Consider the following 27,936-nt stretch of genomic DNA (forward strand, 5'->3'; position numbering starts at 1 on the left):
GCATGGAGGAGGAGGCTATCATGATGGCTATGCTATGCCTACACCATGGGTAGGCAAACTAAGGCCCGGGGGCCGGATCTGGCCCAATCACCTTCTAAATCCGGGCAGCGGACGGTCTGGGAATCAGTGTATTTTTACATGAGTAGAATGTGTCCTTTTATTTAAAATGGTTCTCTGGGTTATTTGTGGGGCATAGGAATTTGCTCACCCCCCCCCAAATATAGTCTGCCCCCCCAAGGTCTGAGGGACAGTGGACCGGCCCCCTGCTGAAAATGTTTGTTGACCCCTGGCCTACACAGTTGGAGGAAGCAATACTTCTGAATACCACTTTCTGGAAGCCACAGGAAAGGAGAGGGGTCTTGTGGTTGGGTCCTACTTTTGGGTTTCCTACAGTCATCTGGTTGGCTACTGTGAGAACAGCATGCAGGACTAGAAGGGCCATTGGCTTGATAGCCAGCAGGCTCTTCTTAAGTTCTGATTGATGATGATGGTAAATAGCTGTGTGCAAAAGCCCCAGGCTCCTCATTTGGAGAGCCTATCCCTTCAGCTTAGCTTCCCAACTGGGATCAAGGCTTGCAGGGGGGCTATCAATAGCTGCCCCTCACAAGAGACTCTATCTATCTATCTATCTATCTATCTATCTATCTATCTATCTATCTATCATCTCTCTATCACAAAGATTCATTATCTTCCCATCTGTTTGGAGAGCTCCGTCATTGTTGCCCCAGCCATGTGTTATTGATGGTGCTCTGCAACTGCTTGCAGGTGGTGTCAGAATTGAATCTGTAGGCGGATGGAAGGAACTAAAGCCCTAATGTATCATCTCTTGATAAAAATTGATCTCCTCCCCTTCTCCCGGTTGCTCTTTAATATTAGCCTGGAGTTCATTTTTTGCCCAGTTACAGAGCAAAGCCATTGACTGGTCAATGTATCATGAATCATTAGCCTGGCAAAGTGCGTGTGAGGCACGGGTGCTCCAGGGTGCTCTTGCCAGCTCGCTCTCACCAATTCCAGACAACCCAAAAGAGAATTAGGGCGTGCTCTTAAAGCCCTTACCTAAAAAGTCCCTACAGCTTTACCCATAATGCAAAGGCAAGGCAAGGAAGCTGAGTTAAATGAAATTGAACAAGCACAGAACAACGTGTCTGGTCTCCTTGGGTGATCAAGGAGTGCTTCCAGCCGACCAGTCAGACAAACTCTATCAAAGTGTCTTCCCTATGAAGAAAGGCTGCAATATTTGAAGACTAGGTGTGTGGATATCCAATGAAGCTGAATGTTGGAAGATACATAACAGTGCACAGTTAATGTATGGAACCAGGCCGCACAGGAGGCAGTGATGGCTTCCAGCTTAGATGGCTTTAAAAGAGGATTAGATAAATTCATGGAGAAGGCTATCAAGGGCTACTAGTCAAAATGGCTGTGCTCTGCTTCCATGGTCAGAGGCAGCAATGCTTCTGAATACCAGTTGCTGGAGGCCATGTGCTTGGGTCCTGCTTTTGGGCTTCCTATTGGGGCATCTGGTTGGCCACTGTGAGAACAGAATGCTGGACTAGGTGGGCTACTGGCCTGATGCAGCAGGCTTACGTTATGTTCTTATCTTAAAGCTGCCTCTTCCCTTCCCCCCTTTAAGGTAGGATAGGATGATTTCTTTTAATATAAGCACACATATATCCTAAAGCATATAAAGAGCAAAGGGATTTGAGATGCATCCACCCCCTTATATTTTGATTAGGACTGTCACCCAATTAAATAAATCTTGGCCACTTAATCCTACAAGTTTAATTGATATGCTCTTAAATTTGCAGCTGAAGAAAACAGTTCCAGGGGAAAACCACTTTATTTTTGTTTGCTTTACTGTATGTGGGTGTTGCAGTTGGCACCATCTTTGAAGACACACACATGCACAGAGAAGAGGAAATCCTCTTCTAAGATGTTGTTTGCCATCTGCTTTTTTAAACATGTTATTTTATTTTTACCAAAAGAAAAAAAAATCAATTGGCTGCCTGATGAATTGGGAGGCAGTTTCTTCCCCGATCAAAATATTTTCCAATAGAACCGTCTGACTGATGTTCACCCAAAAATTGCAGCATTAATTTGCAAAGCTTAAAAGTGGAAAAGTAGAGATGAAATGGCAAATTCTAACAGAGGCATTTCCTCCTCTGTTTTCCACCTGCAACTTGCATTTGTTTCAATGGGGGCCAGGGTAATTTGCCCAGGGAACTGGGCCTTAAGAGAGGCTGAAATCTAAGGTCTTGCAACATCCATTTGTTTCACCTCAGATGTGAAGCAAACAGCAGCTCAAAGGCCACAAAATTAAGGCTTCTGAGAGTCAGTATGGTGTGAAGGGGTAGTGGTTAGAGTGTTGAACTAGGACCTGGGAAACCTGGGTTCAAATCGTCACTTGGCCATGAAGCTCACTGAGCCTCTCAGACTAACCTATCTCATAGGGTTGTTGTGAGGACTAAATATGGAGTGGGAGAACCATGTATGCCACCATGAGCTCCTTGGGAGGAAAAAAGGTAGGATACAAATGCAGTAAATGAGTAAATATATAAAGGTATGCATTGTTTGTTTGATTTCACCTTTGCAAGTTCTAGGAAATTCAGTGCAATGTACACTTAAAGAAAAGTACATTTTGAGAAAAGTACATTTTGAGAAATGTACATTGTTAGATTGCTTTGTATCATGCCAAAAAAGACCAGAATAAAAGCAAAGCTGGAGCTGGATTTAGAGTTCCTACTTCACCCACAAGCACCCTTTGCTCTGACTGTAAGGAAAGCAGACCGGCTCAAAGGCTCCGCTGCCAAGCAACAGATCCATCCTGGGTCATCTTGAGCACGATTTCCCACAAGATGCAGTTTACTAACATCATGAGTTGCCAGTGTGGTGCCCATAGAGGATGTCTCTGGCCCCCATAGGTCTCCCTGCTGCTGCTAAAATCAGGTTTGAAATAAGAATTCTGTTGCAGACAACAGAATTAGGTTGCAGTGTATATGTGTGTGTTTGTGTGTATATGTGCTCATGGATCCAAAAGGGTTGGTGGCCCCAGACCCACAGTATTAATGCACGATCTCTGGGTGGTTTGCATGGTAAGGGAAAAAAAGATAAAAATGTGAAATCTAAAAGAAAAAAGTACAGAGATAGGAAAAATCAACCTGCAGAGAACAACATCAGAACAAAGGATCTAAAAGGACTAAAAGCTCACAGGGTGGGTGTCAGGCAAGCCTCTCTGGGGAATTCCACAACCTGGGCACCAACAGTGAGAAGGCCCCCTTCTCCGAAAAGGCCAAGGGTCAGGAACAGAGGGGAGTGGAAGGAATAAGCCAACAAACAGCCTGGGAAGTGTTCAACACCAGGTCCAAGACCAACTCCATTAGCTCAAGCGGCAGGTGAGGAGAGGTAGTAAAGCATCCTCTAATCTAGCTTTCCCCAACCTGGTGCCCTCCAGATGTTCTGAACCGCACTGTTGGCTGTGGCTGATGGGAGTTGTGGTCCAAAACAGTGGTGGTGGCTGGAGTCAATGGGAATCAATGGGATTCCAAAGTGGCCATGCTGGCTGGCTGGCTTTCTAACAGGCATCTGGTTGGCCACTATGAGAACAGGATGCTGAACTAGATGCCCGCCCACCCCTTTGGCCTGATCCTGCAGGCTGTCCTGTTCTTAGACTACGCCATGTTGTTTGGGGCTGATGGGAGTTTGCAGTCCCAAACATTTGGAGGGCAAGATATTGGGGACAGCTGCTCTAATCTGTCCTGAGTCCCCAACACAAGATGCAGGTACCCAGGATTGGTGCCCAAATGGGGAGGAAGCCTAGAGAGGGAGGTGGAATCTTTACAGACTCCCTCCCCCCCAAACACAGGTATTTTATTTCTGGATGCCAGATTTGTGGGCTGACATACTTCCTGCAGGCAGAAGACAGGCCGCCTTCCACTTTAAAATGCCTCATCGGCACTGATTCCAACCGCAACAATGTCGGCCGGCCGGCCATTTATGATGTGGGCCACGCAGGTCCGACGTTTGTTCCAGGTGCCGCAAATCAGCACCAGCCGGCAGGATCGGCAAACAGCCTTTGCTATTTATTCAACACGCCATCCGTGCCAAGAGTGTTTATTTAACTGGGAGGCATTGATGAAGGGCATGGAGAGGTGGCAGGGACGGCAATTCCCTTTTCCGAAGCAATCATTTTCACGGAAGGGGAAAGGGAGGCCATTGAGATGCACACGCTGAATATTCAGCAGCCCGCCCACAAGGCGGCTGAATTCGGGAAGCCGATGTGACCCGACGCTCGGGGAGGAATTAGCAAGCTGTGTCAGATCAGCACGGTTCAACGCAACAGAAATGCCATGAAGCATCAAGAAGCATCGCTTGGGGGCCGCCAGCTGGACACGTCACCCCTCCTGCCTCCACCTCCCGCAGCAGGTGAACTGTAAGGGGGTGGCCGTGAAACAGTGTCTCCTACAATCAGCATCAGAATGAGTTCTGGAGAGCCCAGCAAAACTGGACAAAGCTGTAAGGGGTGTGAGCAATGCAACTCCTTGCACACAGAAAACAAGCACGTCAAGAAGATGGCTAGGCTGGGGTTTCTCCCTCTCTCTGACATGCTAGGATTCTCATGTGCAGGGATTTTTTAAACTGCATGGCACAGCATCTTTCAGCTCCCTTGCCTATGGCATTGTCTGAATCAGGGGTCGGCAACCTGTGGCCCATGGGCCACAAGTGACCCACAGGGGTTGTTTAAACGGCCCCCCGAGCTGCCCCCGAACCGAGTCACCTGCTCGGTGAGTCTCTGCGCGTTGCGCTAAACCAGCGCAGCATGGAGACTCGCTTCCGCAGCACCAGAAATCACATCTGCGTAGACGCGATCCGGCCCACTGAGAGATCTCCACGGGAGTGAACAGGCCCTGGAGAGGTAAACCTTGCCGACCCCTGGTCTAAATCACTATAGCAGACACCTATCTAAAGAGTCAAGGTTCAACAATCAAGATTTGGTTGTGCTTAGAATAAATCTGTAAGTGGGAAAATGTTTCCTTACACCAAGATGAGGATTATATTGAAATACAGAGAAACTGTTCTAGCTATAGCAAATGAACTGCTGTGAGGTTGACGGAAGTAAAAAAACAAAGAATAATTAAAAGAGTTTCACCCCAGAAGGGTCAGTACCTCAGCAGAGAAATGACATTCTGGGATGTCTATTGCAGTTTTTTTGTACTATATTTATGTTCTTACTTTTTGCGTTTGCTCTGTTTTTGCTCTGTTTTTGTTTCTTTCCCCCTTTTCCCTCTACTTTTCTTCTTTCTTTTATGTCTTTAGCTGATATGTTTGTATGCTTTGTTTTGTTTGTATTTGCATAATTCAATAAAAATAATTAAAAAATAAAATAAAATAAAATAAAATAAATCACTATAGCAGAAACACCGCTTATGAAGACGAGCCCTACTGGATTAGCCCAAGGGTCCATCAATCCCAGCAGTTAGTTGCCCACAGTGGCCAGCTAAGATGCTTTCCAGCTAGAAAACCAAAACACAGGGCGGGAAGGCAACAAGTCCCTGCTGCTGCCAGGCAAGATGTGTTCCCCTGTTATTTAGAGATACACTACCTCTGAATAGGGAGGCTCCATTTAGGTGCCATGGCCAATAGATGCTGACAGGCGCCCCGCCTGCCACCAATGTCTCTGATCCAACTGCCATGTGGAAATTTAGTATCAGCAGGAAGGAAATAAAAACACCTAAACAATGGAAGCAACGACACAACCTTCACCAGATGTTTTGGACTACAAGTCCCATCAGCCACAGCCATCATACGACAATGCTGGCTGGGGCTGATGGGACCTGTAGTACAAACATAGGCTGGATGGCCACCCAGCAGGGTTTATTTAGCTGTGATTCCTGCCTTGCAGGGGGTTGGACTAGATGACCCTTGAGGTCCCTTCCAACTCTACAATTCTATGATTCTATGCCAAGCGTGGATGGCAGCTCCCTCCTCCCTCCAATGAGCTGAACCTCAAATGCCTTTTCCTGCCTTGAGGTACCTTGGCTGATGCAAGGAGAGCTCTGGCTCAGCAGCGCTAACTACCTCCTCCCCTTAATGCCGCCTGGCAGCAGCTGAGGAGCCTGGCTCTATTGTGCCAGGGAGCCTCCATCGTCTCCTTTCCCTACAAGCAGCCAAGTAGCTGCAAGGGCCTCAGCAAACTGAGAAGTGACATCCCTATGTGCACCAGGGGGGTGAGACAGAGGCCCTTGTTGATGTGTGAGATGAGAACCCACAAGCAAAGCGAAGGACCCACAGACTGGTCATTTTCCCAGAGTGAAAATGGGATTAAACCAGTCTGGGAATTATGGCTCTGGGACAGGAACAGGGGAGTCTCCCAACAGCTCTGAGCACCCTTAGCAAACTGCAGCTCCCAGAATTCTTTGGGGGAAGCCATGACTGTTACAAGTGGTATCACGGCACTTTAAATGTATGGTGCAAATGTGGCATAGGTTTCCTGACTCTAGTTGATGAGCAGCTGCCTGCGTCAGTTTCTCAGACCCTGCTGATGACTGTTACAAAGCCAAGGTAGGCCCCAGGCCTGAGGCCTCCACCACCACTGCCTCCCTGGATTCTGTTCACGATGCTAACAGGAGAGAGGGTGGAGCAAGCAAGCAAGCAAGCTTAGCCAGTGGTAGTGTAGTGGTTAGAGCATTGGACTATGAACTCGGAGACCAGGGTTTGAATCCTGACTCAGCCATGAAGCTCACTGGCTGTGACCTTGGGCCAGTCACTCCCTCTTAGTGTAAGCAACATACCTCCTAGGGTTGTTATGAGGATAAAATGAAGAGACGCACATGAGCTCCTTAGAGGAAAGGTGGGATATAAATGTAAGTAAATAAAGACACTGACCCCCGAGGCAGGAGGCCACATGCAGCTGGACATTTGCTGGGAGGGCCACGCTGGAAGAAGGCCCATTTCCTTGACAATACTGCTCTTCCCCACATTGCACAAAACACTGTGAGGGTTCTCCATTTCCCACACCCTGCCTCTTAAGGGATACGAGTGACCTGCCTGAAGCCCTCTCAAATTCTGCAGCCAGCGCAGTCGACAAGTAAGATAATACATGATAGCTCACCCATAAAACAGGTGTGTTTGTGGCTTGCCCAGGGTTGAAAATCCAGGCGTGCCACCGCACAAGCATGCAACAAAGTAGGATGTGGACCCTATGGCTTCCCCCTCCACTGTAAAGTGCATGAAAAGCCTCATGGCAGGTTTCCTGGGACAGAAGGCCCAGACAAGCAGATGTCCTCATGCCATGGCGCCCTGCCAGTCAGCAACAACACCTCCCAGCGCAGACAAGCATATGGCAGGCGGCTGGTCCTCCCCTGGTACTGAGGCACCGTATGGCATCACTGCAAGGGAACCAGCCCTGCTGATGTCATCCGATACTAGCCCAGAGGAGGGGATTGTCTGGTTGCTTTGTCCCCCTGTGGAGTGAAGGAGGTCAGGGGAAGGGGAGGTCTTAACAAGGGCAGCGATACTGCGGGTTGGCAGACTCTGAACAAGCTGATGACGCCTTTGCCAACCTGGCATCCTCTGGATGTCCAGCCTCAGCCAGCATGGCTGCAGGAGTCGTCGTCTAAATCATCAGAAGGGCAGCAGGTGGATGCAGCATCCTCTGTAACAACCAAGGCTCAGCAAAACAAGCCTTCGATCTGAGATGCCAAAATTCAAAATCCTGCCTCAACTGCGCTACTCTTTCTTGTCTCTCTTCCTGCGCCTTGAGTCGTCAATTTATTTCTTCATTTAGGCCACTTCTGTGCCACTTAATATATGAAAAATATCTTGAAGTGGTGTACGTGAAACTAAAGCAACAACAGGCAAGTTAACAACTACTTTTACAAATATACAGAGTTACATATAAAAATGTTACATTAATACATAAGGAACACGGGAAGCTGCCAGATCAGCAGGATGGGGACTGGATGCTCTTTGAAAACATGGGTGCCTACAGAGCAGCTGCTGCTTGTACTTTCAATGGACTCCAGAGGCCAACAATACACAATGTAATGTCAAGGCCAGCATGGCAATTGATGCCACGGATAAAGGAGCAAGGTTTTCAAGCTGAAGTGGAAGAGCAAGGATGTCACTTTGCCACTCTCACACGCCTAGGAAAGTGGGATTGAACACTATCTGGCAGCTTCTACTTCAGTGAGCACTGATAGATATAGTGCTAACATGCAATTTTAGGAATAGAGTCTTAGGGCTCTGGGGACCATTAACTTAATCCTTGCTAGAATTTTAAAATGTTTTGAACAGCCAAGGTGGTGTAAACGTAACGGAATAGACAACTAGCAGCTGGAGGGGGAGGAGAGGGCAGAGAGCTGTGAGTGAGGGGGGGGGGGCATTTCCCAACCTCTGGACCCCCAGGGAAACTCAAGAAACCTGCTGTACCTGGAACTGGGTGTGAAGAGTGCAGCTGAATGGGGCACAGCTGTGGGCAGCCTGAGGAAGTACCACCCACCTTGGACCTGCCATAAAAACCATGTCCAGAGTGAGAGATTAGGTTGATGTCGGCTGTTTCCAGGAACTCTTATCGTCGTGAAATTTTGTGGGTGAGCTGAGAGCGTGTTAGGCCCTGGGTAAGAACCCGGAAGCTGAGAAGTGTGTCAGAAGGAAAACGAATTGATATTGATTTTGTTGTTGTTGTTTAGTCGTTTAGTCGTGTCCGACTCTTCGTGACCCCATGGACCAGAGCACGCCAGGCACTTCTGTCTTCAATATTGATTTATATATATATTAATAACTTTGTATTAATGTAACACGTTTTTATAATATTTTGTTTAAGTTGCCTGTTGTTGCTTCAGTTTTTTGTACACCATTTAGAGATATTTTTAAATATATTGTTATAGAAATCAAAATAATCCCTCCATCCATCAAGTCAGTCCATTGGTTCGCCCAGCTTAGTAATGTCCACACTGACTTGCAGCAGCAATCTAGGATTTCAGGGAGGGAATCTCTCCCAAAGAACTGATGATTTGGTTAAAGATCAGAAAATGTGTGTTTATAACAGCATTAAAAATATTTATAAAAAGAAGAATGTAAAAAACAAGCCGAAGAGCCCAATGCAATGCACACTTACCATTGCTTTTAGACTAGTGAAATTGTAGTACCTTACCACATAGAATCTTGGGAGTTATAGTATGCAGAGAATATTTAGTGTCTTTCATAAAACTAGCCCCCAGTATTTTCCGAGGGAAACTAAATGGCATAGGAATCCGATTGATGCATGTCTATTCAGAAGTTAGCCACAGAGACTTCAGTGAGACTTATTCTCAGCCATCAGCGCATGGTAATGCAGCCTTAAACTGATCTATATCTGTAGTGTGCAGACACTCAAACTGCATGGAAGAGGAAGTATTTATACAGTGGCTGCCAAAATTAATCTTTACACACATCCCCTGCCCCAAATGGATAAACAAAAGCACATGTTATAAGGAGAAACACCAACAGGTCAGCTGCCCCTAGCACAAGTCTCAGCCTTGGCAAACAACAAAATCCGAAAGCGCATGAGCCTGGAGGCCCTTTCCTACCTTGACCCCGCGGATCCGGAACTCAGCCAGGGCGCGGCTCATCTTGGAAGCTGCCGTGGTGTGGTCTTTGCCATGAGCAATGACTTTCACCAGGAGGGAGTCGTAGTGTGGTGAGATGATGGCCCCCTGAAAGGCGGAGGCACTGTCCAGTCGGATCCCCATGCCCTCGCCACTCCGGAAAACCTAGAAGAGGAGAGGTCCACAAGGTCAAGAGTCTCCCTGGGAAGTAACACATAGCGTTTGATTGATGATTGATTGAATGCATACTAGTTTACTGCAGGCTTCCACATCTGCGGTTATTCTTGGATTTAGTCATGATTTTGATGCTGAATTTCCTGGCTCAAAGATATGAATTGTAGCAGCTAGAAATGCTCCTCTGAAATATGAGGTGAGCGTTACAGGCCCCCAAAGTTCTTCCCTTTAAAGTTTCAAAAGAGATATCTTAAGATTACAGCTCAGACAATCCCAATAATCCCAGCATTTTAGCTTTATAAATAAAGCTAAAATGCTGGGGTTATTGGGAAATATACTTCAAATATGAACCAATTGAGAAGTAAGGCATTAATAACACATTTATTAACAGCAGCTAGAATAGTAATCGCTAGAACTTGGAAAACCTTGCAATTAATGAATATTGATCACTGGTAAAACATACACTGGCAAACAGCCCATAATGGAAAAGCCGTTGCAAAAACTGGAAGGTAGCAATGAGAGAGGGGGCGGGGAAGATACTTTTTATACTGCATGGTGTGATTTTGTAAATATACAAATGGAATAACACAGAGACGAGAAGTACCTACAACATACAGTCTTGGGAAAAAGAAAGTGCACCCCCTTTGGATTATGTGGTTTTACATATCAGGACATAATAGCAATCATTTGATCCTTAGCAGGCCTTGAAATTAGGGAAATGCAACCTCAGATGAAGAACAACACATGACATCTGTCTCATGATTTAATTAATAGAAACAAAGCCAAGATGGAGAAATCATGTGTGGAAAAACTAAGTACACCCTTACTGCTTCCATAGGAATTAAGAGGTTAAGTAGCAGACAGGGGATGCTAATCAAATGTCCTTGCTTAACTGATCATCAGCAAGTGTGCCGACCTCTATAAAAGCAGAAGTTTTAGCAGTTTGCTGGTCTGGAGCATTCAGGTGTTTTAACACAATAACAAGGAGGAAAGCAACACATTCCCCTTCAGCCTCACAAAGTGTTAGGGTTAGTAAGCTGCATTTCATAGAGTCAGACCACTGGTCCATCCAGCTCAGTATTTCCTACACTGACTGGCAGCAACTCTCTAGGACTCCAGAGAGGGAATCTCTTTCTTCCCTACCTGAAGATGCTGCCAAGAATTGAGCCTGGAAGTTTCTGTGTGCAAAGCAGGTGCTCTAACCACTGAGCTACATCTCCTCCTTTTAAGCAACTTAACACCTTTAAACACACTCGCTCTCCAATCCACCCAGGCTTTCTCCAGGCAAATCTACTGAGGAAAGTGGGGTGATCATATTCTCCCCACTCAATAAGTGACCAATCTCATAAACAGGGAGAGGACAATCTGCACCCCCAGCCAAAGGGTCCACTTTAACCCCCTGCCACCTGCTTTTTGGCTACCATCTCCAAAACTGGGGATGGAAAGATTGCTTGAGGAGCTGGATCAGATCCCCAGCTTGGCAGTAGCCTCATCTAGTCAACTGCGAATCAGTTTTATTTTTTATTCTACTAATACCCACCCACTTCCCTTCCCTAAGGAACTGGCCCCTGGGGGAGGCAGCGATGGCCACCGACACAGGTGCCTGTAGAAGAGGACTAGACAAATTCATGGATGAGAGAACTATCAATGCCTACTAGTCATGCTGGCTGCGCTCTGCCTTGACAGCTGGAAGCAGCAATGCTCCTGAATATCAGTTGCCAGGAGGGAACAGGCCTCTTGAGCTCAGATCCTGCTTGCGGGGTTTCCCATAGGTATCTGGCCAGCTACTATGAGAACTGAAGGCTGGACTAGATGCCCTTTGGGCCTCACCCTGCAGGCCCTCCTTATGTTCTTCTGCAAAGTGGGTGCTCTGCCCCTGAGCTACAGGCCTTATTATTAATGTAAAAAGTACTACTCTGGAATCAAAAGTACAAAGAAAACAGAAAACTGAAGAATGTAAGAATAGCCTTGCTGGATGAGGCCTAGCCCAGCATCCTGTTCTCACAATGACCAACCAGATGCCCCAATGGGAAACCCACAAGCAGGATTCAAGCACAAGAGCGACTCCTGTGGCTTCCAGCAAGTAGATTTCAGAAGTATTGCTGCTTCCAGCTGTTGAGGCAGAGCCGAGCCATCATGACTAGTAGCCATTATGAGTCCTCTCTCCATGAATTTGTCTAATCCTCTTTTAAAGCCATCTTCTTCTCCTTAATTTAATTTGTTAGTTGCTTTAACTTGCACAAGACAACCCCCCCCCCCCCGGGCTGGATTTAGGTTTGATGAGGCCCTAAGCTACTGAGGGTAATGGGGCCCTTTATACGTTCAGCTGTCCTTTGTCAACAACAAATGGTCGCTTTTTTGTGTTGAATATATGCTATATGATAATTTATGGACCTAGTAAGTATCTAAAGCCATTTTCACTTTACAAAATATGTATTTTATCAAAGTAATTGTTGGACCGAAACACAATTTTAGGGAGAAGGCAGGGCCCATTACTTACATCATAGGAGCCTACACAACACAAAACACTGTTGCTGTATGTAGGTTTTATTTCATTTGTTTTTTATCTTATATTTTGGAAATGTACATCCAGTTTTTTTCCATTTAATTTTTTTGGGGGCCCCCAAGAGAGTGGGGCCCTAAACTATAGCTTGTTTAGCTTATACATCCCCCTCTCTGCCCCCCTCTCACAATATATATATATATATATTAAAACCAGGGGGCAGGAATACATTAAAAATATCCCACTCCCTTCTGAAAGGCCACAGATAGTTAGAGGCCAAAGATCTGGTTACAGAGGAGTTTTTGCCTGGTGCCTAAAGATATATAATGATGGTGTCAGGCGAGCCTCCCTGGGGACAGCATTTCAAAAGTATTAATCTTACATTAATACTACTTATTGCTTTTGTTTTTGCTTCTTCTAATACCCTCCCATTCCCAGAAGAATAAGCTGCCAGTTTCCTTCTGGAAAAGGTCCTGGCATGGAAAGATGGCAGCAGTAGCAGGAGCAGAAGAGGGGAGAGAGAGGCAGAGAAGACAAGTCCAGTGTTTTATAGCTGTTCACACACACACACACACACACACACACACACACACACACAGAGGGGGGTGGAGGGAGGGAGAGAGAGACGTGCTTCAGGAGGATGCAATCTCCATTGTTCGCAGCACTCCTCCTGCACTTTGGTCAGCAAGAAGCTTAAGCTGATGTGACAAGGCCCTTCGGAGGCATGCAGTGCAACGTACAACGTGCCAGCTTGTGTAACATCACTGGACTTTCAAATTCAGGCCCTGGGAACTGCTTCTTACGGAGACGGCTACTCGGGCACAAGACTGGACACTGGCTTACTCTGCATGCCTGCAATCATACAGAACAGAAGCTGTCTTTACTCAAAATACATGAATACAGTTCTGAAAGTCCACACTTTCTTTATTTTTTAAAAAAGAAATCAAGTAAGCTTCTAGTCCTCAGGGTGGTAGGCAACATGATTTACGAGAAGCTGAACCTAAACCAGGTGTTCCAGGAAATGCTCAGGCCTGAACTCTGGAGAATTCCTAGAGAAAGCAAGTTCTACTTCAGTGGGGAAGCCAGTGACAAGTCCATCTCTGAACACTGTCTCCCCCTGGATGGCTTTGGTGCCCCGTATTCGCCTAATGGAGCAATGTTTCCATTTTGCTATCATTTGAAGAGAATGAAAAGGTTCCAACAAAAACTATTTTATACGTTTCACTGTTCGTCATGGCAAAACATTAAGTAAATAAATTATGCAATTAATTACATTATTCCACAGCATTCACTTCAATGCAAAGGAACCATGATGCAAATTAAAACAAACAAACAATCAATTATGCATCATCATATACTCTTTGCAGCGTGAATAATATAGTTATTATCATTTCTATTTGCTGAATTAATGTCCGTTCTGGAGACAGGACTAATAAGCAAACATTGGCAATTTTAATCGCTCTCTTTTTCACTGGAATTCTCTGACATTCTTACTTGGTTCTCAGTAGGACTATGTTGCCCACAAATCCCTCATGGCAGAAAGTGAGTCACGTGTGTGTGTTGTAAGACAAAGCAAAATGGACCCTAAGCTTATAGACTTGTTGATAGTTTTTGTAACCCATCAAGGAGCTACAGGTACATGTAGGCATTTTCCAATTTTATTGTTGCAGCAATCCTGTGAGGTGTGTTAGGCTGAGAGACAGTGGCTAGCTGGTCACTCAGCTTCCTATATTGCCAAGCAGAGATTGGAACCCAGGGCTCTCCTATCCATCAAGGACATCAGCAGGGTTTTTAAAGCTATCTGCCTTCAAGGAATACTTTCTACGCAGATATGTTTGGCAGTGGTTAGGGCCTATGTCAATTGTTCCCATCTCTGAGTACAGTACTGCTACAACCCAGCAACCTCCAATGGTGGTGGGACTCCAATTCCCATCAACCCCAGCTGAGTTGGAGTAAACAATGGCTGTGCTGGCTGGGGCTGATGGGAGTTGGAGTCCAAAACAGCCATGCTGGCTGGGGGTTGATAGGAGACCAAACATCTAGAGGACACCGGCTAGCGAAAGGTTGAATTAGAATAGTTTGAAAATCTCTGTTCTACTCTGCACTGGGTCACCCGTACAGCGCCTGACATACCATTAACACCAATCAAAAGATGCAACAGCAAAAAGGGTGAATGCTATATTCTGTGATACTTAATTGGCCTTATGAAGAAAAAAGCAATCAAGACAATCTCTGAACTCTGCTGCTTCATTCTCACCAGGTCCTTGACAGGTTCAGGAAGCTGAGCTCTGAGCCCCGCGCTGCTCTGATTGAGATTCAACCCAAGAGGCGTGTCATGAAAAATGTGAGAGTTATGTCTCTCCAGAGGCTGTGCAGGAACCAAAACATCTTTCTGGATCTCTCTGTCTCTCCCCCCTTTTCTTATTTAAACAGAAGGGGGAATTTGTTATCAGAGGAAATCAGGAGACTGGTAAATGGCCTCGCTGGCAGCCAGAATAAATCACACCCCGGCAACCTCGATCCTTCCCCTCCGACTAATGAAGCCAATAAATCAGTCGTGCAAACTGGAGCAGGACCCGAGTTTTGCTTACAAATTCTCTCTAATGGGGCTCCATGGCAGATTAGGATTAAGAGGGTCTTCTGTCTCGTGAAGACAGAGAGCTTCTCATTGTGGAAGGGTTTGCCCAAGGCCACTTTGCCCCATCTAGAATAATAGAATCATTGATTGTAGAGTTGGAAGGGAACCCAAGGGTCATCTAGTCCAACCCCCTGCCTAAATGCAGAACCTTACATTTGTCCCTATTGAAATTCATTTTTTTAGTTTGGGCTCAGGTCTCCAATCTCTTAAGGGCATTCTGAATCTTGATTATATCTTCTGCAGCATTAGCTGCCCCTCCCAGTTTGATGTCATCTGCGAATTTCATAAATATCACCTTAATTCCTTCATCCAATTCGTTTATAAAGATGTTGAACACCAGTGGGCCCAGGACAGAACCCTGCAGCACCACACTAAACCACTTTTTCCCAGGATAATGAAGAACCATTAATGAGCACTCTTTGGGTTCATTCAGTCAACCAGCTACAAATCCACTTAACCGTTACCTCATCCAGCCCACATTTTATCAACTTCTCCACAAGAACATCATGGAGGACTTTGTCAAAAGCCTTACTGAAATCAAGATACACTACGTCCACAGCATTCCCCCAATCTACCAAACTCGTAACTCCATCAAAGAAATGAGATTTCTCTGGCGTGATTTGTTTTTGAGAAACCCATATTGGGTTTTAGTAATCACAACATCCTTTTCTAAGTGTTCACAGACTGATTGTTTAATTAAATGTTTTAGGACCTTTCCTGGTATCAATGGCAAGCTGACTGGTCAGTAGTTACCTGAATCTTCTTTTCACCCCTTTTTGAAGATGGGGACAACAGTTGTCCGCCTCCAGTCCGCAGAAAGCTCACTTGTTCTCCAAGAATTATCAAATAGTACAGACAGAGACTCTGAGATTACATCCACATGCTTCTTTAATATCCTTGGGTGCAGCCCATCAGGCCGAATTCATTTAAAGTAGCTAGGTGGTCCATGACAACCTCTTTTTCTATTTTGGGCTGCAGCTCCCTCCTTGCATCGTTCATACTATTATCACCAAGTTAGGCACCGCTTTCCTTTCGGGTGAAGACAGGGGCAAAGCAGGTGTTGAAAAGTTCCGCCTTCTCTCTGAGCCAGTGTGGTGTAGTGGTTAAGAGCGGTAGTCTTGTAATCTGGGGAACCGGGTTCGAGTCTCCGCTCCTCCACATGCAGCTGCTGGGTGACCTTGGGCCAGTCACACTTCTGTGAAGTCTCTCAGCCCCACTCACCTCACAGAGTGTTTGTTGTGGGGGAGGAAGGGAAAGGAGAATGTTAGCCGCTTTGAGACTCCTGAAGGGGAGTGAAAGGCGGGATATCAAATCCAAACTCCTCCTCCTCCTCCTCCTCCTCCTCTTCTTCTTCTTCTTCTTCTTCTTCTTCTTCTTCTTCTTCTTCTTCTTCTTCTTCTTCTTACCCAATAGCATTTCTTCATTTTCTCCACCTTCACCTTGGAGCGCCTTCTGCCTAAAAAAAAGGAGGGGGGCAATGTCGCAAAGTCTAAGCATATGCACATTTTATTATACGTGGGATTTCATTTGCATTTTGAAATGGAGATGGGCCAAATGGAGATGGCAGAACACATCAATCCCGGGTGTCAGAGAATCCTCCTTAAGAAGCAGCTGTGCATTGAAGCTTTTGGTTTGGGGGTGGAGGAGCTTCCAAACTGCTTTCCATGGGGGCAGATGTCACCTCTTCCGATAATTAAAAGCGCAAATATCTCCTGCCCACTGATTTTATTTGGTTTCCTGTGATCCGCAGGCAGTGGCATGGCTGGGTCAATGAATGGTGCTTGGCTGCCACTCAAGACCCAGCACTGGGTTTTTTCTTCTTCCTCATCTTCGGGGTAGAAATAAAGAGCCAAGTCAATTTTCCTTAGCACTTTCTGGTTGACATAAAAAAAACTTGGGCTATCAAATTAGAAAAGACTAGAGGCACTGTTGTCCATGTGTGCATTTTGGGGGAATGGCAAGCTGGCAGAGGAGGCCGTGGCGTGGGAGAGACAGCTGGCCAGACATGGGAAAGGCTCACTGGAGGGCTGTTGTGACCGTAGAAAGGTCCTGGCGACAGACCCTTTGGCACGTTCTCATCACAGTGCAGGAGCTACCTGAATACTTGATAGGCATATGCAGAGTCAAGAGATTCTGGCCTGCAGCCAGAACAATCACATTCACATAGTACATGGGCAAAGCAGGGGCAATATATGGTTCTTTACCCAGATGGACAAAAGAATGAAGTGGGGAGGGTGAGAGAAGGAAAGCAGAGGTTATTAACTGACTTTAAGTATTAGAGCTTGTTCAGCATGTTTTGTGAGACTGATAGAATCTCCAGTTGAAGGCTCTCAAGTGAATGACAAGCTAGATGGATGTAAGGACATCAGAAGAGCCTCCTGGATCAGGCCAATGGCCCATCTAGTCCAGCAACCCATTCCCACAGTGGCCAACCAGGTGCCGGTGGGAAACCCACAAGCAGGATCTAAGCGCAACAGCCCTCTTCCTGCCTGCTGTTTCCAACAACAGGTTTTCTGAGGCATTACTGCCTCAGACTAAGGAGGCAGATCACAGCCAACGTGACTAGTAGCCATTGATATTCTCCTCCATGAATTTGTTCAATCCTTTTTCCAAACCATCCAAATTGGTGGCCATCATTGCCTCCTGTGGGAGAGAGTTCCATAGTTTAACTATGTGCAACCCGAAGAAGTCCTTCCTTTTACCTGTTCTGAATCTTCCAACATTCAGCTGCAATAGATGTTATGTCCACAAGTTCCAGTGTCATGGGAGAGGGAGAAAAAACTTTTCTCTATCCACTTTCTCCATTTTTTGCACAATTTTATAAACTCTTTTCATGTTTCCTCTTACTCGCTTTTTCTCTATAAACCAACGAGTCCCAAATGCTGCCACCTTTCTTCATAGAAGAGTCTCTCCGCCCCCTTGTTCATTTTGGTTGTCCTTTTCTGAATCTTTTCCAACTCTACAATACCCTTTTTGAGGTGAGGCGACTGGAATGAATGGTGTGACACAGGATAAGGCTGTTTCTGAGGTTTATTTTTGCCCATGTTATTCTGGGGAGAACATAAAGCTCTTTTATATACTGCTGTGCTTGGAGGTTCTCCTTCAGCTGCCATTGCCAAAAAGGTGTTGATAGATGCCTTCTCTTCCATGAATATGCCTCTCAACCCCTAGCAAAATCTTTTTTTTCCTGGTGGGCAGAAAGCAAATTCCATAATAATGTGTTAAGTATATTGAATCTGCTCCCACATTAGTCTTACTAGATGACACCCAACACATGCTTCCATCTGCCCCCCCACACCCTGAGTTTTATGAAGGAGGGAGGAAAACATCATCCTCTGGGCAATTTCTCAATTTCTGAAATTCCACAACAGTCCCTGGTGGAACTAAACTGTGTGATCACATATTGGGTGTTTTCCAGATGAGGTCTCCAGTTCCCATCAGCCCATGCCAGTTATGGCTGTGCTGGCTGGGGCTTATGGGAGTTGTAGTCCCAAAACAGTCAGAGGGCTGCAGGTTGGAGAACACTGGGCTAAATTATCTCTTTGGCTCATCCCAGTTCTAGTGCGAACATGTCATGTTGCTACAGCAGCATTCCCCAACCTGGTACCCTTCAGATGCTGTGAACTACAACTCCCATCAGCCACATGATGCTGGGACTAATGGGAGTTACACTCCAAAGCATGTGGAAAGAACCAGTTTGGTGAGGGCTGCTTTGGGCCTCTTCCTGTTTATCCCAACTAAGCTCCATTTTCCCCAGCCCCCTTCCAAGGGTTGTCTGCTGTTGTGTCTCTTTGAATCCTGCCTCGTCTTTGCATCCCGCTTTCTCCCCAGTGCCAGAATTGTGTCACATGCAACAGAAGAAATCTTCTAAGGCAGTGCCCTCTCCTTACATGTCTCTGAGATTTGTCTCCTTCTGCTGGCTGAATCTTCCTCTTTCTCTGCCTGACATAATCTCAGCTAAGAAAAGCCACTCAGGCAGAAGGCTACACGGTGCACTCTGGAACAGGAGAAGCAGGCAAAAGCGCAAGGAACCCTCCTTGTCTGTTTAAATTAATCATCACCCCGGAGATGCAAGGACTCTCCAGCACTCAAGCGCATCTGCACTGAGGCAGCCAGAGAAGCTTTTAGGGACTGCCTCCATTAGAAGGTGGCTCCTTTCCCAGGTCTTAAAGGGCCACTCAGGCTCAAGGGAGGAAGGCCCTGTTGCCTGGAGGAAAGGGCTAAGTGCCAGAACCCCAGGGCACACCCTACGGACAAAAGAAGACCCCTGGTGGTCTAAGGTCCACCTTCTTTCCAACCATGACCAAGGAAATGGAGGCACAGAAGACAACAAGCAGGATCCCAAGGCCATCTGCTCACTCCCCAGCAACTGGCGCTCAAAGAATAGACCGTTTCTGAATTGGGAGGCTCCTCTGAACAATAGAGGGGGGAAATGATGGGGAAATGATGGAATCTAAGTGAGGAAAAGCATGTACCTTTGTGCTGCAGATGAAGGGCATAGAAGACCTGAACCTATCTGAAAAGAGGTACAGAATGGTTTCAACTTTCTTACAATTTTAATCATAGCGCAATAAAGGAAAATATTTCTCTCTAATTTACATCAAGGTCTGCCGACATGGTGCCCGCTAGAACTCCTTGGACTCCAGTTCCCCTCATGCCTGACCATCACCCTTGCTGGCTAAGGCAGATGGGAGTTGGAGTCCAATAAAAATCTGGAGCGTATCTGTCAGGGGCTCAGGAGCAGAGACACAGGGGAGAGAGGAAACGGAGAGCGAAGGGGAAGAATCTGAGGGCAGCGTAGGGGAGTATGACAGTGGCCCGAGAGATTCCATGAGCTTCTCCAGCAATTCAGAAGATTCCCAGAGGGGGGCGCCGATGGCCAGGGCAAGGGGGGTCCCAGGGGGGACACACCAGAAGCAAGGGGCCAGCGGGGACTCCCAAAGCAGCAGCGGGAGATCAGAACCAGTTCCCCCACCAGAGCGGAGTGGGGGGGAAGAGTCCCATGTATCAGGGCCAGCGTCTCCTCCAGGAGGGAGAGAAGATGAGTCAGGGCTGGCCACGCCTCTATCGCAGAGTGAGGGAACGGAGGGGAGATCAGGTCCAGCTAGCCCCCCCGAAGGGGGAAGCAGTGACAGGAGCAGTGTAACGGTCAGGAGAAAGGTTGCCGGCTGGGCGCGCGCGCCAAGTTCAAATGTACAGGCGCGCGGAACAGCAGAAAACCCGGATTGGGAACCAGGTCCTAAAGCCCGCCGGAGGCAGGGGGAAGACTCAGGGGACTCAGCGTCAGAAGAGTCTAGAAAGGGCAAGACCCCAGCGGACAGGCGGATCCAGAGGAGGAAAGAGCAAAGGAAGAGGTGGAGCAAGGCTAGAGTCTTAAACTGGTGTCTGGGGGGAGGAGATTCAGACGGAGCTTCAGCGGTCTAGAGTCTAAGACGTAGAGCTGCGCGCCGCGGCTTTGAAATCAAAACTGAACTTCAATAAAGACTTTTGTATATAACAAGAACTGGCGTTGGTCCTTTGTGAGCTGGGACCTCGGGCAGCTCTGACAGTATCACTTGGGGAGTGTTTTTCATATTAGTCCCCCCCCCCTTTAGCATGTTTGGGAGTGCATATCACATTGCTGGGTTCTTGGTGCCATTTAAAAGCACCTTGTAAAAACAGCAACAGCAACAGTCAAATTATTTGCTAAAATGATTCAGGGCAGATAAAATAAAGTCCTTTTTCATGAAGCACATAAACGATGGAACTCTCACCCACAGGAGGCAGTGATGGCCACTGACTTGGAAGGCTGGATAGAAACTACTGGAACAAAAGACATTTGGTGGAAACTAAAGACGCTATGCCCATGGCTGAGGATAATTGTTTGAACCCTTCCAATGGGTGCTGGGGGGGGGGGGAGGGAGGGAAAGGAAAAAATTGTATGGGAAATTTAAAAATTGGAAGGAGATAATATATGTATGTAAAAATCCCGAACTTGAATAAAAAATAAAAATAAAAAATAAAATAAAATAAAAAATAAAAGAGGATTGGGCAAATAGATGGAGAAGGCAACTGAAGTCTACTAGCTATGATGGCTACGCTCTGCCTCCACAGTCAGAGACAGTAATGTTATGCTTCTGAATACCAACTGCTGGAAGCCACAGGAGGGGAAAGGGCTTGTGCTTGGGGCCTGTTTGTGGGTTTCCCACAGGCTTCTGTTTGGCCACTGTGAAAAGAGGATGTTGGACTAGGTAGGCCTTTGACCTGATCCAGCAGGGCTCTTCTAAAGTTATTAAAGAACCCTGGATCTTTATGTTTCGTAAAGAAACACATCAAAGCCTGCTTCTGCCCCAGGTTAAGCTGGACACCTGGATCCAGGCCTGCCACTGAACTCTGCCCAGACTAGGTGAGGAGGGGAACTCCTTTGACTGTCTACCGAGAGGGTGAGTCGCCTGGGAGCAGTTACACGGCAGCCAATAACTCCAGAGCGGTGAACAAATGATGCTTGCCTGCCAGGCGGGGATAAATGTCAGAGCCCATCATATATCTCTGTGCTATACACCAAGGACGTGCGGAGAGCCCCGGCCGACTTGATGGCTTGCTGGCTCAATGAGAGAGGCAGCTTCCAGCAACCTGTTCCTTAAGGCCAGGCAGCCGAGTTCCTGACAGGTCTAGAGATTGCTGAAAAGAATGCAAGCAGGTCCCTGCAGGATGAAGGCCAAAGGCTCGGTTGTCCCAGATTCTGTTTCCCAACTAGGAGCCACCAGGTGCCTCCCCACTGTTGCCTCCACCAGCCCTGCCTCTCAGGGGAGGTGGAAGAATTTGAACTCAGATCCCAGTTTCTGCTAAAACCTTTAATGCTCAAATCAGTATGGTACACAGGCAGATTAGGGTCCAAAGTCACATCAAGGTCTATGCATGGCTAAGCTTCTTGTTGTGGTACAACAATATGCAGACTCTGATTACTGCAGAGAAAAATAACTCACAAATTACGTGTGTCTAAGGGTAAAGGAAACCTGGAACATTTCTAATGCCGTTTGGTGGGATTTCATTTCATATGTGTCAAATACAGATATACAAAACTCTCTTCCCCCACCAGATCACAAAATCTAGCCTTACTGGTGTGTTTTTCTACATTTTATTTTTCTACAAGCTCTGTACTGCTCCTATGCACTGTAAGTTTGACGATGCTTTTGTGTTTTTGATTTTATGCTAATGCAATTAAAAAACAAAAGACACAACAGGTGCCCTGCATGGCTAAGCATGCTAGGATGTTGATCCATCAAGCGATATGCCCCCTTGAGTCATATGGGGCGGGCAAAGCTTCAGAGTTGCAAGCGGGACCGTCCTTTGTATTGGGCAAGCAAACAAGAACTCCTTCTGGTGGGCTGAGCTTGTGCTGTCTGTTTGCACCTGTGCTGGCTTCTCTGACCCAGGTGATGGAGGAGGCCATCAGCAACAGCTCTGCCCCAGGCTGCACAGTAAGGTTCTCCTGAGAGGATGGGCTGCAAACAGCCTCAGAAGCCGAAGCTGTGACAGAAGGCGAGGCTGGGGAGTGAAGGAGATGCTGGGGCAATGTGTCAGGAGATGGGATGGGAGGCTGAAGCAGAACCCCACTCTGACCCTCCCCGGGATCTGACTCCTCACCCGCAACTTCCTTCCCTGGAGTCTCCCTGATCTCTTGAGATCCTGACTAGGCCTGTCCCTCTGGGTCATCAACAGCCAACTCCTCCAATGCCCCACTCCTGTTATACAAAAATCTCCCGATGGGTCCGAACTTCAATGTCTAAAACTCCTGGTAGAGCAAAAGGATCTAGAGATCACGCTAAGGGTGGCCAAATTCTGTGTGACTGCCATAAAACTTAGGGAACAAGCTGTACTACCAAAATGATTAAGGTTTTAAATGATAATTTTAGGTTATATTTTAGTGATCAAGATTTAATGTATTTTTTTAACTGCCGCTATATCTGCCGCTATATCTGCATTGTCTCTGTTATATCCAATTGTAATTCAGTGTATTCCTGTTGTGTTTTATGATTTTCCTGATATTGTAAGTGAGAAGGAACTGGTCTGTGACCGTAGTAATAAAATTCTATTCTATTCTATTCCTCCAATGCCTTGCATCCTGGACTGACCAACCCTGCACGAGATCTTGGGACTCATAACACGACCCTCCCATTGGCGATCAGCGGCAAACTGCCCCCGGACATGCAGGGTCCATTTAGCCATCATAACTGATAGCGATTGACGGGTGTCTCTGTGTTCCTTCCTGCTGCTCCACGAATCACATCTGACACATACACAGGTGCAGGAATCCCTTGTGTGGCAGGGCTGACAAAACTTGCTCCTGGCTCCTAACGCAGATGGATCTTTAAAAGGCTAAGAGCAACCTTTTAAAGTGTTCAATATGTGCAGATTACCTGTGATGTCTTATGGAGTGGAGAACTGGTCCATGACACAGAGAAACACAAACAGCTTAAGAACAGCACAGTATGCCACAGAACGTGCAATGCTAGGAAGATCACTGAAACATAGCGAAGCTAATAATTGGATACAACAAAGAATGAAAATTGCAGATGCGGCGGGAAAGGCTGCAAAGTTAAAATGGACACGTGCAAGACATGTGGCAAGAGGCAACCGAGGGCGATGGAGTAAAGCAGCGTTAGTACAGAGACCCTACGATTTCAAAAGACCAAGGGGATGGCCACCTATGCAATGGGTGGATGATCTAAAACCAACAGCAGGGCTTATGTAGATGAAAGTAGCAAACAACAAAGAACGAGGGAGAGGACGTGAAGAGGCATATATCCAAAGATGGATGTGAGATGCTGTGAAATAAGGAGATGGAGAAGAAGAAGAGGGAGGCAGCAGCAGAGGAGCAAACTTCCCATCCTGGTGCCTTCCAAATGTTTTGGACCACAACCTCACCATTAGCCTCAGTTGCCATGGCCATGCTAGCTGGGGCTTAGTGAGAATTGTAGCACACAACACCTGGAGGCCAGAAAGTTGGGGAGATTCACACTGGTTCACATCCTGAGCTTCTCCACACTCACAAATGCATGCAGGTGGGCCATAAGGAAGTTTCTTTCACCTCCCCTCTGAAGCAGCAGTCCGTAACTGCTGGAGTCTAGCCAGCGCAAATACTCATCTTAAAATGCAATTTGTCTAAAAAGGTCAAACGAGACTTGAAAGCATGCACACCTTTTAAGCTCAGTGTAACTGAGTCTTCAGGGGCCATTTCTCTTTCTCACTCCCTGGATAGGTCTTGTGTCCTGAGTCTGAATTCTGATGCCGCAACATCAATGGCATGATTTCTAAAAGGGACCACAGAAAAGCCAGAGTGGATCACTCCTTCCTGTAAAAGAGTGTCCTTTGGCTGCCTCAAGCCCCTGTTTGGAAATTGATGTACAGCAGCCTTCGCCATCTAGGTTCCCCCCAGATGTTTTGGACTGCATCTTCCACCAGTCCATGCTGACCAGCAGTCAAATCCCTGGGCTGAGGGTTCCAGTATATAAACAGCACTTTGTGCATGCTGACCCTGAAACCCTTTGTTAACCTGTGAAATTTCTTATGTTACTGTGATTAACAAAACAAAGTAATTTTTCATTAATGTGGCAAAACATTTCAGCAATGTGTAGAGGAAGGCAACCAAGATGATCAAGGGCCTGGAAACCAAGCCTTATGAAGAACGCTTGAAGGAGATGGGTACAGTATGTTTAGCTTAGAAAAGAGGAGGCTGAAAGGAGATATGACATTTATCTTCAAATATCTGAAAGGCTGTCATATGGAAGATGGAGCAGGCTTGTTTTCTGCTGCTGCAAAGGGGAGGACACGAAACAATGGCTTCAGGTTACAAGAAAGGAGATTCCAGCTAGACGTCAGGTAGAACTTTCTGACAGTGAGAGCTATTTGGCAGTGGAATGGTCTCCCTTGGGAGGTGGTGGACTCTCCTTCCTTGGAGGTTTTTAAGCAGATGTTGGGTGGCCATCTCTCATGGATGTTTCAGTTGAGATTCTTGCATTGCAGGGGCTTGGACTAGATGACCCTTGAAGGGTTCCAACTCCATGATTCTGTGATATAACCTAAAAACACTGAGTGCAACAAACTGGGATGTCATATCCAGCATGCTGGTTAAACTACAACTGACCTAACTCACACGTTTTAGAAACCACAAATCAGCAATTTTGACCAGAAAATGTGGAGCAACGGGTGGCTCAACATTTCAGCTCTGAGAACTGCAGCCTGTTGGACTTATCAATAATTGCTAGAGAGATGCCAACAGATCCAACAACGTTAGCAAAGACTTTTTCCATTCTCAAAAACTCGGATGCATGATTTGTTTTTAAGCTGGCATTTTTTTACTGTGTGCCACTTGCCCCCAGTTTAAGGAATAGGATGAGCTCAAAGTGCAAATAAAAAGGGCTTTTTGGATTTCTTGTGGCTCTCTTAGTTCCATAGCCGGCTAGATGCTTTGTGCCTCCTTCCCTGTGAATTATAAATACCTAATCGCTCGCAACAGTGTGTGCCATTCTGCTCTGGTTCGCTGGCGGATACTTTCTGAAGTTCTGCCAAGGGCATATGCAGCTAAGTGGTTCCTTTGCTGACAATTTTAAATAAATAAATGACATTAGCAGGCTTGCATCACCAACACAACGGTAAAAGGTTTTGCAGCTAGGAAGGGAGCTTGCATTGCCCTCCCCCCAGCTTCTCAGGGATGTCACAGCCTACATGGAAGCCCAGTTAAGTGCTCAGAAAGACCCCTGGCAAGAACAGGATGAGGCAAGACAAAGATTTGTCCATCTGCATTAGCTGCGAAATAGGCGTGTTCAGAAGAAGGTAGTCAGTACAGGGCGCTCCTTCGCAACCCTGCGAGGTAGGCCACCCACTTTCCCATTCTATTGAGCCCAGAGGCAATGGCTATGGTTTGGGTATGGTTTATTTATGTACTGCTTTTTAACCCAAGGCTCCCAAAGCAGTGAACGACAACATACATCAATACAAATAACACTAAAAATACAATGTGTCAATCAAAACAAAACAAAACAGCACCAGAATTCAGCCACAAATACAGATCATGTAATAGGATCTGATTTATCACTAGGTGCAGTGGACTGCAGCTTGCAGAAATCTTCCATTCTATTTTGGTTCTTTGCAGGACCGAAGATGTCATCAGTACCACCTTGTTGGTGCTTTTTCTTAAACACCATGCTAGTCAAAATCCCTCAACATGCTGGCCAATGGGGCACATCTGCACCAGTTTTGGCACCAGTTTAACGAGCATAGCTTTCTCTGCTCAAATAATTCTGAGAATTTACTTTGGCGTGGATGCTCAGAGGCGACATCATCACAGGAGGGAAATGTTTAATTTGCATCTCACATCTTCTCAGAGGTAAAGAGGAGACTGATAGGAGATATGATAGCCATCTTCAAACATCTAAAGGGCTGCCGCATGGAGGATAGAGCATGGGTAGGCAAACTAAGGCCCAGAGGCCAGATTCAGCCCAATTGCCTTCTTAATCCAGCCCACGGACAATCTGGGAATCAGCGTGTTTTTACATGAGTAGAATGTGTGCTTTTATTTAAAATGCATCTCTGGGTTACTTTGTGGGGCATAGGAATTGGTTCATTATTATTTTTCCAAAATATAGTCTGGCCCCCCACAAGGTCTGAGGAGGAGTGGACTAGCACCCTGCTGAAAAAGTTTGCTGACCCCTGGGATAGAGCAAACGTGTTTTCTCATGCTCTGGAGGCTAGGACCCCAACCAATGGATTCAAGTTACAAGAAGAACTTTGTGACAGTATGAGCTGTTCAATAGTGGAATGGTTTCCCTTGGGAGGTGACAGACTCTCCTTCCTTGGAGGTTTTGAAGCAGACATTGGGTGGCCATCTGTCATGTACTGTATAATCTAGTTGAGATTCCTGCATTGCAGGGGGTTGGACTAGATAACCCTTGGCGTCCCTTCCAGCTCTACAGTTCTATGATTATATGACCTCAGAGCACTATGTATGGCTCCCATGACCAGCAACAACAACCCTGTGGAGCGGATTAGGCTGAAAGATGATGACTGACCCAACATCACCACGTGAGAATCATGGCTAGATCCTACGTCGCTCCATCACAGCCTTTGCCAACCTGGTGCCCTCCAAATGCTTTGGACTACAAACACCATCAGCCCTGCTCAGCACTGACTCGGACTGATGACAGCCGTTGTTCAAAAGATCTGGAGGGGATCAGGTTGGGGGAGGTAGCTTTAACCACTACCCCACACTGTCTATCTACACAGCCACTACAGTTCTCAGGAGAAAGAATGACTGTTAAAATACTTAATAGTGCAGGACAAGTATATACCGTGGCTTGCTCTGGGACCTTGCCATGGCAACATCAGGATTCGCACACTAGTCTCTACGGTCCTTTATCCACAGCTGCTGGCACCTGGGAGATCAGTCACAGTACCCATTTCAGACTAGGAGAGATGAGTCCCAGAGGCACAAAACGAAAATTGTTTTGCTTCCCTCTCTTCAATCCTGCCCACTCCCATCCCTCTTCCATGCCAGAAAAAAAACCTCGAAATTGTGGAAGCAAATCACACACACACACACGACTAATTTTCATGATCTAGAGCAAAAAAATTTATAATCTTTTTTTTAAACACAGTCCCAGACATCTCATTCCACACGCTTAGCGTCAGAGGAGGACTCCTTGCCGTTTATTCCATCTGGCGACTAATCTGAGCCTCGCTTCCCCAGGGAGTGCCAGCCCCAGATCCTGCTTCAAATAACAGCACTCGACCTCAAATGTGTGAGTCTCAAACTCTAAAAGAAGGAATGATACTCTGCTTTCACTATCAGATACAGTATTGCTCTGAATATCGGATGGTGCGGAGAGTTGCTGCTTTTGAGCTCAGATTCTGCTTGTGGGCTTCCCTTAGGACACTTGGCTGCCCACTGTGAGAAGAGCACAGGACTGGATGAGCCCTTGGCCTGATGCAGCAGCCAGGCTCTTCTTATGATGCCTGAATATCCGAGAAAACTACCAGGACAGGTAGAATTTGAAAAGAGC

At 46.5% G+C, this 27,936-nt stretch overlaps 1 protein-coding gene and 1 long non-coding RNA gene across 12 annotated transcripts in view; both read right to left on the reverse strand.

Moving 5' to 3' along the window:
* PC (pyruvate carboxylase) overlaps positions 1 to 27,936 on the reverse strand; it is a 264,778-nt gene that overhangs the window by 70,379 nt on the left and 166,463 nt on the right. For all 11 annotated transcript variants that reach the window (XM_081841739.1, XM_081841734.1, XM_081841735.1 and 8 more), the window contains one exon: positions 9,564 to 9,746. In XM_081841739.1, the coding sequence (XP_081697865.1) occupies positions 9,564 to 9,746 (183 nt within the window). The remainder of the gene's footprint in view (positions 1 to 9,563; positions 9,747 to 27,936) is intronic.
* LOC309330222 lies at positions 17,498 to 19,561 on the reverse strand. Its single transcript, XR_014151390.1, has 3 exons — positions 19,183 to 19,561; positions 18,787 to 18,893; positions 17,498 to 18,083 (listed from the first exon to the last, which is right to left on the reverse strand). It is a non-coding gene; the product is annotated as an uncharacterized lncRNA (long non-coding RNA).

This window comes from Podarcis erhardii (assembly GCF_964252035.2).
Source record: "Podarcis erhardii genome assembly, chromosome: 15".
In the NCBI taxonomy this organism is placed as follows: domain Eukaryota; kingdom Metazoa; phylum Chordata; class Lepidosauria; order Squamata; family Lacertidae; genus Podarcis; species Podarcis erhardii.